At 34.2% G+C, this 13,904-nt stretch overlaps 1 protein-coding gene across 2 annotated transcripts; it reads right to left on the reverse strand.

The window, feature by feature from the left end:
- Positions 1-513: 513 nt before the first annotated feature.
- Positions 514-4,978, reverse strand: LOC100378161 (uncharacterized). Of its 2 annotated transcripts, none has more exons than XM_085491458.1 (6): positions 4,867-4,978; positions 3,493-3,601; positions 2,746-2,839; positions 2,276-2,422; positions 1,963-2,058; positions 514-1,207 (listed from the first exon to the last, which is right to left on the reverse strand). In XM_085491458.1, the coding sequence occupies exons 2-6, from the start codon at positions 3,598-3,600 to the stop codon at positions 1,005-1,007; spliced, it is 648 nt and encodes a 215-aa protein (XP_085347584.1). In that variant the 5' UTR covers position 3,601; positions 4,867-4,978; the 3' UTR covers positions 514-1,004. The 2 variants fall into 2 exon arrangements, with proteins under 2 accessions (XP_085347584.1, XP_077864819.1); XM_078008693.2 differs by having other exon boundaries at positions 3,493-3,612; positions 4,867-4,950.
- Positions 4,979-13,904: the final 8,926 nt, after the last annotated feature.

Consider the following 13,904-nt stretch of genomic DNA (forward strand, 5'->3'; position numbering starts at 1 on the left):
TATTTTTGAACGACCGGGAACGGGACGGAACGAGAAGAAACCTCCCTATGACAATAGTTTAAAAGCAAAATTATGTTTAATTTTCATTCCAGCTTTATTGTTTAATATATGGATGGATAAAACAATCTTGTATTTTCCTGTATGGCTAAACCAAGTGACGTTGATCATTTTCTCGAGTAACTCTCCACTAGAGTAAATAGTTCAGGGGAAACTTGGTTTCACGTTCTTTTTTTAATTGTAATGATATCAATACGTGTGACCCTTTTGTCAATCCATTGTAAACACATTACGTCCAAAATACGGATTTCAGATTTTAAATTCTGAAACATCATGTATTGAGATCTACGTGATATAATGATTCCATTTGACCACAAGACAAGTGAAGCGTACAGAAATAGATAAGGTCAAAACGAGTGTTAGTAAAGAACAGAGAAACATGGGTAGTATGGATTGTTTATTGTTGGTGTTCCACGAACAATGATTATACTATATAGTTACCAATCCACACTCGCATTTAGTTTATCCAGTATAGCTACCATATTCCATGTAGCACAACTGTGATATAGTGTTTTTATTTAAATAACTCGATAATGTAGTATGATAGTATATTTGACACAAAATAATGCATGGAAAATACATCATCTATGGCCAATATACATTACTTTATAAACAAACAAATAAACAAAAAAATGTATTGCAACTTACATTTTTATATCTGAGCAGTGAAACAATATTTCACCTTTACATTCAAAACAACCTATATTGTTTATAGCTACTGAAGCAACATGGTTCAGCTTTGTGGTACTAGTTTCTTATATGTACTATACGAAAAATCATTCATTCTCGATTTACAACGCTGGTAGTAAAATTGTCCTCTAATAGCTATTGTCATTTCCTCACACTGTGAAAGTCATCATATTCATATTATTTAACTAATTGTGCAATTAACAAAAACAAATGCGCTAATCATCCAGTAATTATCCCGACGCCATGACGTCATTCGATTAGCATAATCTCTGCTCATCGCGGTCTTCATGTTTGGCTTGGTATGCAAGACCTGATCTACCTTCTTCAAAAAGTTTGAAACTATCTAACTGATGTTTATTGAATTGTTTTTGTAACTGTGGTGGTATCAAATGAGAACATTTATATTTTTCTTTCAGTGCTTTACTATTCTCTGTATCTTCTATGCAGATTACTGCAATACCTGTAAAAGAAAGTAACAACAGCATTATATATGCAGAACATTACAATCATTACAAAGTAAATGTTATAATCTCGTCCTCTGTTAATACTTTCATTTTTTTTTGAGTTTTGGCAAAAATGAAATGTATATAACACGTTGAATGATATATATGAGAAATATATATCAAGTTCAAATTTCAAGCTTGAAAAATATAAAACGTCCGACAGTTGTTGATCGAAAGAACATAATATATTAACAGCTGTATAGTTGATATAGTAAACGGAGTTGTCAAAGTACAACATGTAAAGTAAGAAGCAATCCCATTGCACCTCAATCATTGTTAACGGGTGGTGGTGGTCGTCGCGCTGCGTATATGCGACTTTTGTGTTGATAACTTGAAACATTGATTTTCCCACAATCCAATATGCTCTTCTAGTAATTAAAATTAGTATAAGGTTTGACCTGAGCGCGACTTGCACCAATTACCGCCGGTGACTCCGACACTTTCCAATCACCTAGAAAATATCTAATTAAAGCTTGGTAATGTCTCAGTTCGTACTCGTTGATCTGCGCAATAGTCAAAGTCGCCATCCTGGTTTACATCATAATGAGACCCACATATCTCGCACATGCGTGGCGCAATGACTACTGCCCTTTACCATTTATATTCCCTTGGTAATTATTAAAGTGGGGTCGTCACACTGCATTTATATGAGCCAGTAATACCATTTGTTGCTGAATGAAATACACAATAAGTAAACGCATTGTATGAGTACCTGCAACTATTCCTTTGAGTTTCTCGATAATATCTATAGTAGCATACATAGTACCGCCAGACTCAATCCACTGGTCAACCACGAGAACTCGTGTACCTGAAATAAGATGCAAAGTGCAGTTTAGATGCATACTGTAATGTAGTGTGACATTCTGTCGTTTCTCTGTAACATGGTTCGTCTGTAATTCTGTCTGAATTATTTCTCAGTAGAATGATGAAATAATTACTCATATATTTGTTTTTCGGTTTTTATTACTAATATTTATTTAAGGGGCATTGGGATGGGCGTCCTTCATTGGCATATATTGTCATACCTTCAGCAAAAGCGTCCTTTCTTATCTCAACTGTCAGTTCAGACCCTTTCCAGTCTTTATATCCAGCTGACACTGTTTCCACACAGAAAACGCCTTTCTGACGAACAGATAGATAGCCTTTTTTGAGGTGAAATGCGATCGCAGAAGCTACAGAGAATAATGTAATTACGACATGGAAATGAGCAAATAATCTTAAAAATCATTCACAAATAATATAACTAAATAAAATTTGTGCCAAGTACCACAATCAAAATATACTACTCGAATTAAAGAAACCAATCACTATTCACACATTTAATGCTTTACATATGGCATAATGTACGTTTCCAGTTCCAGAGGAATGGTTACAGTAAGTTGGATTAATCTACCCCACACTCGAAAGAATAGTGGTACACTGAATCTGAAATTTATTCTAAACATGCCACACATGGGCCACTCATATTATGTATAAATAAACTATTGTACGTTACCTAACGTTGTACCAAACGGGTCTATCCCAGCAACTAAGTCTATTTCATCAGGGTCAAATGCAGCTACCAAATCACGAACGCATTCTTGAAAAGCCTGTCAGGTATAGGAAATAATCACACAAATACATTTATGTTCTAAACCAACAAAATACACCTGAAATAAAACTTACGCTCACTATGCCAGTTCACCATACAAAAAAAAAACATCTCTCATACATCAAGTTATCCATTTTTCGATTAAAAAAGGGCTCCATTCAACATTATTGGTGCGAAATATGAAAGAACGAACGAAAATTAATATCAATGGCGAATACGTACTGCAACATTCATGTATTGTTATTTAAAAAGTGGCTGACAATCGTTTCTTATTTCGCTGATCACCTTTAGTGTATATAACTGTTTTACTAAGAAAGTTCAAGTCAGTGTCCGATTGACCGTAATCTTACATAGCGAGTGAACACGTAATGAGTAGTCAAGACAGATTGCTTTTTTACATTGTATTTCTGATAAGTCGTAATAAGCTAAATACAGTAGACTGACTTCAGTCGGGGTGATTAATATTTGTTTGTAAAAACTATTAAAACTTGGTGACTCATAATTAGTAGAAAAATAGTGACGGATGTGCACTATCTTTTCGCTATCAAGTAACCGATTTCGAGAAAAAAACAAACAAAAAAAAAACAAAAACAAAAAACAATTTTTTAGATGTAAATGGAGTGGATACACGTCGACTTATGATGTAAATACCTCGGTGTTAACATACATCCTTGACGGATCAATCCACGAATATCCTTGCCCTTTGACATTGGGTGCCATCAACGACAGATACCAATGTTTTTCTCGTTTTTCTGACATTCTGAAATGAAACTGCAGACAGGTAATAATAAATCATGTACGCAATGTGGAGTATATATACACTCTATACATATAGGTATTTCCATACGAACAAGCACTGGATTTCGTTGTCTCCAATGAGCATAAATCATTCTTTAGTGCCCCCAATTTTTTTTAAACACGCTAATAATAATATAATAATAACTTAAATAAAATAGTAAAGTGAATGGAATTATGAATATGTTTGTTCAAATAATCCTCCTGATATTAAAATTTGATCTATTTTTGTTGAGATCCTCGCACACGATATGATGTACAAGTATGTATATTTCAACTTAAGCTAAAGTTTATATTCCTTGATTTATTAAATGAAATCAATATGCACAATTTTCTTTCAGTTTTCATTCTTTCAGAAGTATAATTGATTCCGCTACAGCAATCAAATTCATTCAAAGAAGACAATACTTTTTTTCAGTCGTCTTATTACTGAGAAAAATTGTACGTATGCACGTTTTTTCCATGTTGATCGTTTTTAAAAAGGATCACAAAACAATCAAATGTCAAACATTCGCAACAGAAACTTTTTCTGTAATGTCACGCTGTAGTTACGAGATGATGACAATGTTAAAGTGCCTGTGAAATGCCCACCAACACATTACCCGTTTTGAATTTGTGTTCCACTGGAATATGCAGTTATTGATTTTTGTTTTTAAAAATGATTACTTGTATCCGAGTAAATTAGAGATATTTCTCTGTTGTAGCCACGCCCATCCTGAAACAGTCAAAAAACTTTAAAAATGGACTTTATACTTGATAAATTAAAAAAATAATAATATTGATGTACCAATACATGCAGTCATTTCACCGGCACTTTAAATATATAGCTCCAATCATCCAAGTATCGTAGTGCGACCTCTACAGTTAGGAATGCAGCTGTGCCTGTGCATTGACAGGCAGATCGCCGCAAATGTCTGTTCTGAATAGCGCCACCTGTGTTGACACAATAGTGTCTGTGTGTATTAACATTTCCGGGTTCGTTCGTGGTCTGGTGACATTTTCACACACTTACACTCTTGGATTAATAATTATGTATCCATATTCATATGACGTGTAGCGTCGATTTACATAGTATGTCACACTTTCTAAACTGAGCATGCGCACTTCTGAAATGAACATACAACCGATAAGCGATACTTTTACACGTGATTGCGGTTTCGGTGTTCGCTGCATTACCGGGCATAAACAAATCCATGTTATTGGGGTTGGTCGCGACAGTAAATTACTCACCTGTAGTGTTAGATAATACGGTCTTTGCTCAATTAATAAGACTCAGTGCGTACTCACTGAAGCCATGATGACCCCAATGACCTCTGTGGTTTCAACAGGAGAACAATTCGTCTGGTTTCCTGCCATAATTTCAACGCTGAGGGCGGTTCAGAATATGCAATTCAGACATATTAGTACCACATTTAATTAAAACAAGCCGGATAAAGTGTCAATATGGGGACACGCAACCTCGGAGTTGCCTTCATTTTTGAAATAAATCGAAAGTCAAAAATCGCCCAAATATGTTTTTGGAGAATCGTGAATCTAACAGTGTTATGCTATAGTTTAAATGTAAGTTTAGTAACTTACAACGTAATTATGAGTCATTTTCCCAAAGTTTATCGAAATCGGCCAATGCTGAAATGGAGAAGTAGGGAAAACAAATACTAGAATAAACAGACAACAAATGCTGACATTCCGACTTTGAAAAAAATGAGCTAATCACGTGTATGTCCGTATATTAAAATCGGTGACTGGAAGTCTGGTTTACAACAATGGTATATTGGTATTTAAATTTCAATGACTACTTCTTAATTGCAATTGCGCATGATACAATTGACAATATTGGTATTTAATTTGAACTTTATACATAATGATGCGTGTGATTTACTAAGACATTATAAAAAACATTGAAAAAAAAATGTTACAAAATAATATCAGCTAAGAGATGCGTCAATTATTGGGTTAAAATAGATTTCTCAGTCAAGAACTAGACCAAACTGTTTCACTTATGTTAAACAACTATTATCATCGTGCAATATGCAAGAGGTTTGGAATGCACAGGACGTCTCAAATATTGATTTACTTATTAAGATCTTCGTTTCTAGATTGGAATATCGTTTGTATTTGTGTTGGTATGGTAATATTTCAACTATGGATAAAATAGAAAACTATCGAAATTTCAAAATTCGTCTTGGAACCGAATGATATTTATTTCTCGTGTCTGTCCCCGCTCACAGGTGTGTGTTATCGCGTTTTCATTGTTCTGGTATTTGTCTCAGGATAGAAACAGACAGGAAAAATGGTACCGGAAAAAGTGGCCGAGTCTGTCCTTTATGTAATTCTGAAATTAAAGATGAATATCACTATTAATTTGTCCATTTTTGAGGTTATTGGGGATAAATACATTCCAAGATACTATTTTACATTGTCTTCATATAATAAGTTTGTGGAATTGATGGAGACGTCTGACAGTAACATACTACAATCCATGGCAGCTTATTTGTATCATTTCTTAAAACTAAGACATGAAATTTACAAAAGAACATTGAGTGACTTTACAGCATGATTTATTTATTTGTTTATGCAATCTGTATTTTTGGAACACAGGCCTTGAACTACGATACAGATCATCATCGATACTAAGACATTAGGGAGATTAATTTTATGATTTGCAAATAAATGCTTACATTTTCCAGTTATGCGCAATACATTCTCTATGTGGTGCACGTCTATCATTGGACCACTCAACACACTGCTTATTCACGCGGTGTGCGTAGGTCATTGGACCACACAACACACTGCTTATTCACGCGGTGTGCGTAGGTCATTGGACCACACAACGTACTGTTGATTCGTGATGCGGTGCGGTTAATATTTATTGACTCACATAAAATCTAAATAAGTTGAAGGATATCAATAAAAAAAAATTATCTATGTTTCAAAATTTTTAAAAATATCAGTTATGCGTGTCCAAAGTCGAAGTTGATTGTATAACACTTATTTACAACCACAGCAATTTTAACTGCAACGGTAATGACAACGACATCATGGCATTATTTCATACGCGACCCCCCCATTTCATTCAAGGCAAGGCTATTTAAAAAGAACTGACTGACTAATTAAATATTCTCCAACGCGACAAGAATACATTATCCCCACATACTTATTCAACCTTCATGAGGAGAAAATCGTGTGAAAAGATCGAAATGAGAGGAAATTTAATAACATGTTAAGCTAAAAATCTGTAGTACTAGTAATCCCTATTGCGTTCATGTTAGGTTTAGGATGACATTCAAATACGCGAAGTACTCAAAGCATCGAAAGAATGCTTGAACACTGTTCTCCCTTCCTTCATTTGAACACAATGGGTATGAGTTGATTAATGCGCCAAGTGCATTTATGGTGATAACTTATTTTATGTTCTGGGGTGTTGACAAAAGTTGAATAAGATGACGCTTTTCATTTTGCTCTCATTTTGAATTCGATATTGTACTCAATGGACGAAGAAATTGAAAAAGTGGTTTGTTTCCAATTGACCCACTCTGTTAATATAATACATAATATAAATGTACTACCCGGGTTGAGTTGCAGAACATTGGATTCAGGTTCCCATATTTTATTTTGTCTGCTTACTGCAAGGTATATTGATAATGAGAATGTGAGTTTTGATTAGTGTGAAACAATTGTAAATGCAATTGTTAAATTGTTACGTCCAGAAAAAAAACAAGATTATGTCTTTCATGATGGGAGTCAATGAGAAGACGTTAGCATAGTTTCTTGTACATTAGATTAATAAGTACGATACAAGTGCTATAGAGAAAACACACAACCGTAGATTGCATAGGGAAAATACAAGTTAATGAAAACAGTGAAAAGAATGCAACTGCAGCCAACGTATATTGATATTGGCCGACGTCAAAAACAATAATTACGAAGAAGAACAACAGTACGCGAGATACAATTGTGAGCCAAAACTTTCTGAGTTAAAATAAAATTTAGCCATCAGCATAAAAAATAAAATTCGAATGTCACGGTTCTGCATCCTTTTATACAATTTAAGTGCCTCGGCTGTTATGTTATCAGAGACCAGTAACAAACATAATGACGCCAGAGACAAGAATGCACAAGAGGTCAATATAAATATTTATTAAAATATAAATATTTATTATCACGTGACTGCGTTTGGCTCTCTCATAGGGATAATATTTGCAAATTTCTCTTTGCTATCCCGGTATTCTGATTGGTCCATCCATTTTGTAGTTTAAACTTTTGACATTATGGTTGACCTTAACAAAATACGCTAATACCTCATATATTTGTTAGGATTTTCACACAATATTTCTTGTATTATAATTGGCTATTACATTCATTCAGATATTTCTAACAGATTCAGCTTAAATGCATAAATGAGACGTCATTGTAAATTCTTCCAGCCTCAATGTCAATGTCTCCGCCCTTAGAACAAAAATAAACTGAGGAAGAGCAAAGTAATACAGATCTTGACATCCGAAACCCGGATTCAGAATCAATGTACATTCCTTCACATCTCTCACATGTCATATAATTTGTGAACATTTAATACAAACCTGTTCCTTGCCTGCGTTATGAGGTCACAATAAAATAGTACCTGTCAAGTGGGTGAGCAGTGGATTTGTGTCAATACATCAATATTTATTACAGCAGTATTCAGGTCGACGGAGATATTCACTATTTAGTAGAAACACTTCAGCATTTCACGCTTTGGTACTACTGTCGAGTGGAGATTCAATAGTTTTACCCACCGTACGCTATACACAAGCAAACACGTACTATAAAAACAAGACTTCTTCGAGCTGTTATATTGTGATTGTCGACAATAGAACTACTAGTGACATTAAGACGAGAAGATGGAAATTAGGTAGGAAGGCCTTTTCTATCATTGTATATGATACACTGAATAAAATCAGCGTAGTGGCCGTCGATAGACGTCTTTGTCTAATTTTCTTTGTCTAGTTTTTGCCAGTCTTGGTAATAAATCAGTTAAGTAAGGTAAGGTTCAGCAGCTCATGTTAGATTTCACTCTGAACTGCGTGTATGATTTCAGAACAGGTTTAAAGTGGCGGTTTCTGCTACTCTATACGAATCAGTAAATTACACGCTTTGTATGTAGATGTAACCGTTTGCATTTGCAGTCATAACTTGTAATAATTGCTTTACAGCTGTTCGATTCTAAACCGCCCATGAAATCAATTGTTTTCTTCGTGACTACGTTTATGATATATTAATAATTAACTGCTTAAACAAAGATAGTTCGACTTAAAGCCAATATTTTTAGTACTGGCTGGCTACTTACTGACAACTGTTTGATACACTGTTTGATGAATAAATACTAACATAATGTGGCAGTATATTCTCGATAAAGTAGTTTGCTTATTTGTCATAACATTCACGACTTACATGGTCTGATAATAAATCTCGTCTACTTTATGAAAAGTAAATACCCACTCATATTAAACTGTCAAACTAATAACAATATGTGTATGCATATTCAATGTATGCTAAGTAGAAATACGTAAACGCGTAACACTATAAATATGTTGTCAGTTGTGAAGGGAATTTAATACATATACATATATATAATAAAGATATGCTTTGACAAACACCTTGTAATTAACCACTGGTAAAACTAATTTAGTGGTTCTCGACTAATTAGAATGTTCAATTACAGAAAAGATATAAATCCGAATGTCTTGTCGAATTTGTTTGTTCTCATAAACCGTTCTAAAATATGATTTTGTTCCAATGATTTTGAGTTGTATACAAATTACGTGATCAAAGATGAAACACTGTTTTACTATGGGCTCACACAACGGACGATGTAGAAGATACACATTAAGGTAGAGATGCAGTTTATTGGGCTTGCTTTTTAATTGAGTAATTAGACAATGAAGATCGTATTATATATCCAACATGTTATATATTTTCTGAAAGCTTATTATACAAACTTTGTAAAACTTGTCTTTATTTTAAATATCCAGAATGCGTTTCTGATTTTGGGTCAAAAATATGCTTTTTTGGACAAAAGTGGTTTAAAAAAAAATAGCTTAAAAACTTTAAGTTCGTTTGTGGGTAAAATTACATCACTGGATACCTAGGTATACTACTAATTCAAATGCGTCCACTCATCTCTCTAACGGCTTTCAAAGTCGCACAGCATGACCTCAAAGTTCACTCTTTTCTATTTTTGCATAATTTATATATCCATGTTAATTGCGGACTTGTTATTTTTGTTCCACTCGCCGTAATAAACTGTCCGGACGCATTTTGAAGGGGGAACACCTTGTCAATAATGTGTGAAAATTTCGAGGCAAATGGCCAAAGCGTCTATCAGCTATTTTAATTTAAAACCCAAGAATTCTCCAAAAATAGAAGACGAGAAAAAGGCTTATTTGCATATTTGCGCGTTAAACCAGGAATTACTGCTTTGTCATACTTTCTAGACTATTGAAAATGAAAGTTAACGTATAGACATAGACATTTTATGTAAAATCGTTGGACCAGAACAACTACTCTTGAATATATAAATCAGATACAGTTATTTATACCAGTGTTTTGATGGGGGTCGGTAAAAACACGTGGCAATGCCCAGTAAATATGGCGTCATCTCATGAATTATTAAACAGGGGGCGGTCCTAGGAAGGTGACCTTTTATCACGATCAAAACATCATGGCTTCTCTTCGATGTATTTTCAATAAAAAGTCTACGAGTATTTCAGAGCCTATGGTTTACCGTGAAGAGTACAAAGTGGGATATTAAATTATTTATCCTTGATGATTTTTATGTAGTATTGAGAACCAACTCCAGGAAGCGAACGCACAATAATGAATAATCGCGTAATCCTAGAATCGAAACTCGAGGCACAGAAGTTTTGTTCATCGTTTCCAATCCCATTTTTCCCACTGCAACATATTTGTTAAAAGAAATATTTTAATTCTGTTCGTTTTTTAAGGAGGCATTTATATATTTTTTTCCGATTTTGGCAACGCCTTATTCAGGGATTTTCTAAGACAGTCGCAGACAATCAGCGCACGGATGTACGCACAAAACATGCTGTTGTACTACCGGCGACGGTCGCCTGCAAGAAGAGAGCTCCAGCTCCTAACGTAAAAGTTTTAAAATTTCGACCGGTTTTAAATAATTAATGTTGGAAATCTGACATGTTTTAAGAGTGCAAAATTAAGTGCATTTTCGAGCGGTCGAATTTTTCTGAATAGAAATCGGCAAATGAAAAAAATAGGAGTGGTAAACAGTGTGCTTCGTTAGTTTAAAATCAAAGAAAGCTTAGAAAGAACTCCCATGTGCTGAGAGTATTGGAGACACATTAAATATAATTCGAAATTACTTAGCTGAAAACTAATTATGCAAATCAGAAAATTTATATGACCAGATTTGAGTGTAAAACTAATGAGGTCTGCGCAATGTAACAGAAAATCTATGTCTCCAAGTTTAATTGAAATGTGATTAGAACCAAAAAATTATGAATTATTATGCTTATTAGGGAATTAATATGAACAGATTTTTACCCCAAACTAATTAGGTTTGTACATTGTCCTAGAGCATCTTTGTACTAAGTTTCATTGAAATGGAATAATTAGTACCGTGAAAACTCCAAAATTTCGACCCCTCTAAAAATTCGATTGGCTATTTATTTGCCGGGTTTCGGTGTTTTATTTACCTCCAAATTTTCGACTCCACTAAAAATTGCCGACTCATTCTTATTCGAAAATTGCGACCAGTTTTAGTTTTCCCCCAAACGAAAAAAAAAACCGATGTGAGCGTTCAAACGGGACCTTCCTCGAAGGCATGAATCCGGGTTTCTGATTGACTGAGAGATTTTTATTTTATTGGTAACGAAAATATATTCTAAATAAACGAAGTTTCAAATAAAAACGAACACAAAAATCTCGGCATGCTGCGTTTCTGAATTGTTGATTATTACTGTACTCAGTAGTGATTATAATAATGTACACAAAATAAATTTGTTGAATGGTTATGAAATACAAATAAAAGTCAACTAAGTTTCATCGTAAGCGAATGATTCCGGTCTCGTATAAACGTTTGATGCTGTAGGATATCCGCCATGTTCTTATAGGTCAAATAGGTCAAATCGCTAATTAACCAATCAAAAAGCTGGATGATGCCAACGTGTTCAAATTACCATAGCTTATTTAAATATGTTAATGTTATTGAACGCAATGCGAAGAGATTGATGTTGTAGTACGATATTTTGGCTTGGATTTTGATGCGAAAACGGCATGATTTTTTTTTAAATAAAAAAATTAGTTGTTTTTAAAAAATAAACTGGTCATCTGAAGAATAATTTAACATTGTTCACAGTGATAACAGCTCATTCTCGAAAGGAAGCTTACCCGCTCACGCTAGTCACGATAAAAATCATACACGTGTACTCTTGAATAGACAGACGTCAATGACTACGGTAAAACTTAGACTCTATTTCAGCCGGCAGGATTGATTGAAATGTCCGAAAAATGATGCCAAAATACACCTTAAAAGTCCCATTTTATTTTCTTAAATCCCATTTTATTTTTTAATCCAAGGGCGAATTTACGGCAGAATTTGGTCCCTCAAATAAGGGACACGTGAGCTTTGATTCTAACCGGATACATTGCACTGGGTCGGGGAGATAGTTTGCTAAACTTCCATGTATCTTTTGTCCAATGGGTACCTGTACTTCGAACATTCGCAAGTTTTCCTAGGTAGTGCGAGACAGCTTTGTCTTTTGACCTATTAGTTTTGTGCTGACCTCTTCTGCGCGTCTTGATGTTTTGTTTTGCTTGTCATAATACTCACTGATTGATGACTTTGTTTAGATTTTGAGTTACAACTCGGCCACGACTCTAAAAACATGTCACATTTCTAACGCCAATTATTTAAAACCGGTCGAAATTTTGGAGTTTTTACGGTACTTTAGATATCAGTGTGAAAGCTTAAAATTGGTTAATTGTGCAAATTAGGTAATTAATATGTACAGATTGTAACCCACAATTATTCAGGTCTGTCTATTGTCCTACAGCATCCATGTACATTCATTGATATGTGATGTATAGTACCTGAGATATCAGTGTGAAAGTTGGTTAATTATGCAAATTAGGTGATTAATATGCACTAATATTTACCGGAAACTAATTGGGTCTGCATAATTCTAGATTCATTGAAATGTAAATGATTAGTACTTTAGATATCAGTAGAAAAGCTGAAAATTAATTATGCAAATTAGGTAATTAATATGCACAATTATTTACCCTAAAACTAATCAGGTCTCTGCATAGTCCTAAAGGATCTATGTACCAAGTTTCATTGAAATGCGATGATTAGTACTTGAGATACCCATGGAAAAGCTGAAAATTAACTAATTATGCAAATTAGGTGATTAATATGCACAAATATTTATCGAAAACAATCAATCTCTGCATAGTCCTTGAGTATGTAAGTACCAAGTTTCATTGAAATGTAATGCTAACTACTTATATCAAATGCTGAAAATTAATTAATTATGCAAATTAGGTAATTAATATGTACTGATATTACCATAAAAACTATCAGGTCTGTGCAGTGTCGTATGACATCTATGTACCAAGTTTCATTTGAAATGTGATGATTAGTACTTGAGATATCAGTGGAAAAACCGAAAATTGACAAATCATTATGCAAATTAGGTAATTAGTATCCACGGATTATTACCAAAAACTAATCAAAACCTAGCATTAGTTCAGAGCATCTATGTACCAAGTTTCATCAAAATCCAATGAGTGGTTGTTTAGATATCAGTGGAACAGTCATGGAACCACTAAAAAAAAATAGCTAATTATCATGTAAATTAGGTAATTAATATGCACGGATTTTTACCAAAAATTAATCAAATCTGCGCATATGTTCAGAGCATCTATGTACCAAGTTTCATCAAAATCCAATGAGTGGTTCTTTAGATATCAGTGGAACAGTCATAGAACAGCTAAAAATTAGCTAATTATCATGCAAATTAGGTAATTAACGAGCATGGATTTTTACCAAAACCTAATCAAATCTGCGCATTGGCCCAGAGCATCTATGCACCAAGTTTCATCAAAAACCGATGTATGGTTCTTGAGATAGCAGTGGAACAGTCGGACACACATACACACATACACACACACATACTCGCATTACTATATGCTCAGAGGACTCGGTTTCTAGACCAGTCTCCGAGGACGTCACTTTCTAGTGGGTTTACAGGCTT

The sequence above is a fragment of the Saccoglossus kowalevskii genome, chromosome 16 (assembly GCF_978046115.1).
Source record: "Saccoglossus kowalevskii chromosome 16, keSacKowa6.1, whole genome shotgun sequence".
NCBI classification, from domain to species: domain Eukaryota; kingdom Metazoa; phylum Hemichordata; class Enteropneusta; family Harrimaniidae; genus Saccoglossus; species Saccoglossus kowalevskii.

Coding starts and splice junctions, on each gene's coding strand:
- LOC100378161 (XM_085491458.1), bottom strand. CDS start 3,600: ATGTCAGAAAAACGAGAAAAACATTGGTATCTGTCGTTGATGGCACCC. Junction 2,059..2,275: donor AAAGGACGCTTTTGCTGAAG/GTATGACAATAT, acceptor ATCTTATTTCAG/GTACACGAGTTCTCGTGGTT. Junction 1,208..1,962: donor ACTCAAAGGAATAGTTGCAG/GTACTCATACAA, acceptor TTTCTTTTACAG/GTATTGCAGTAATCTGCATA.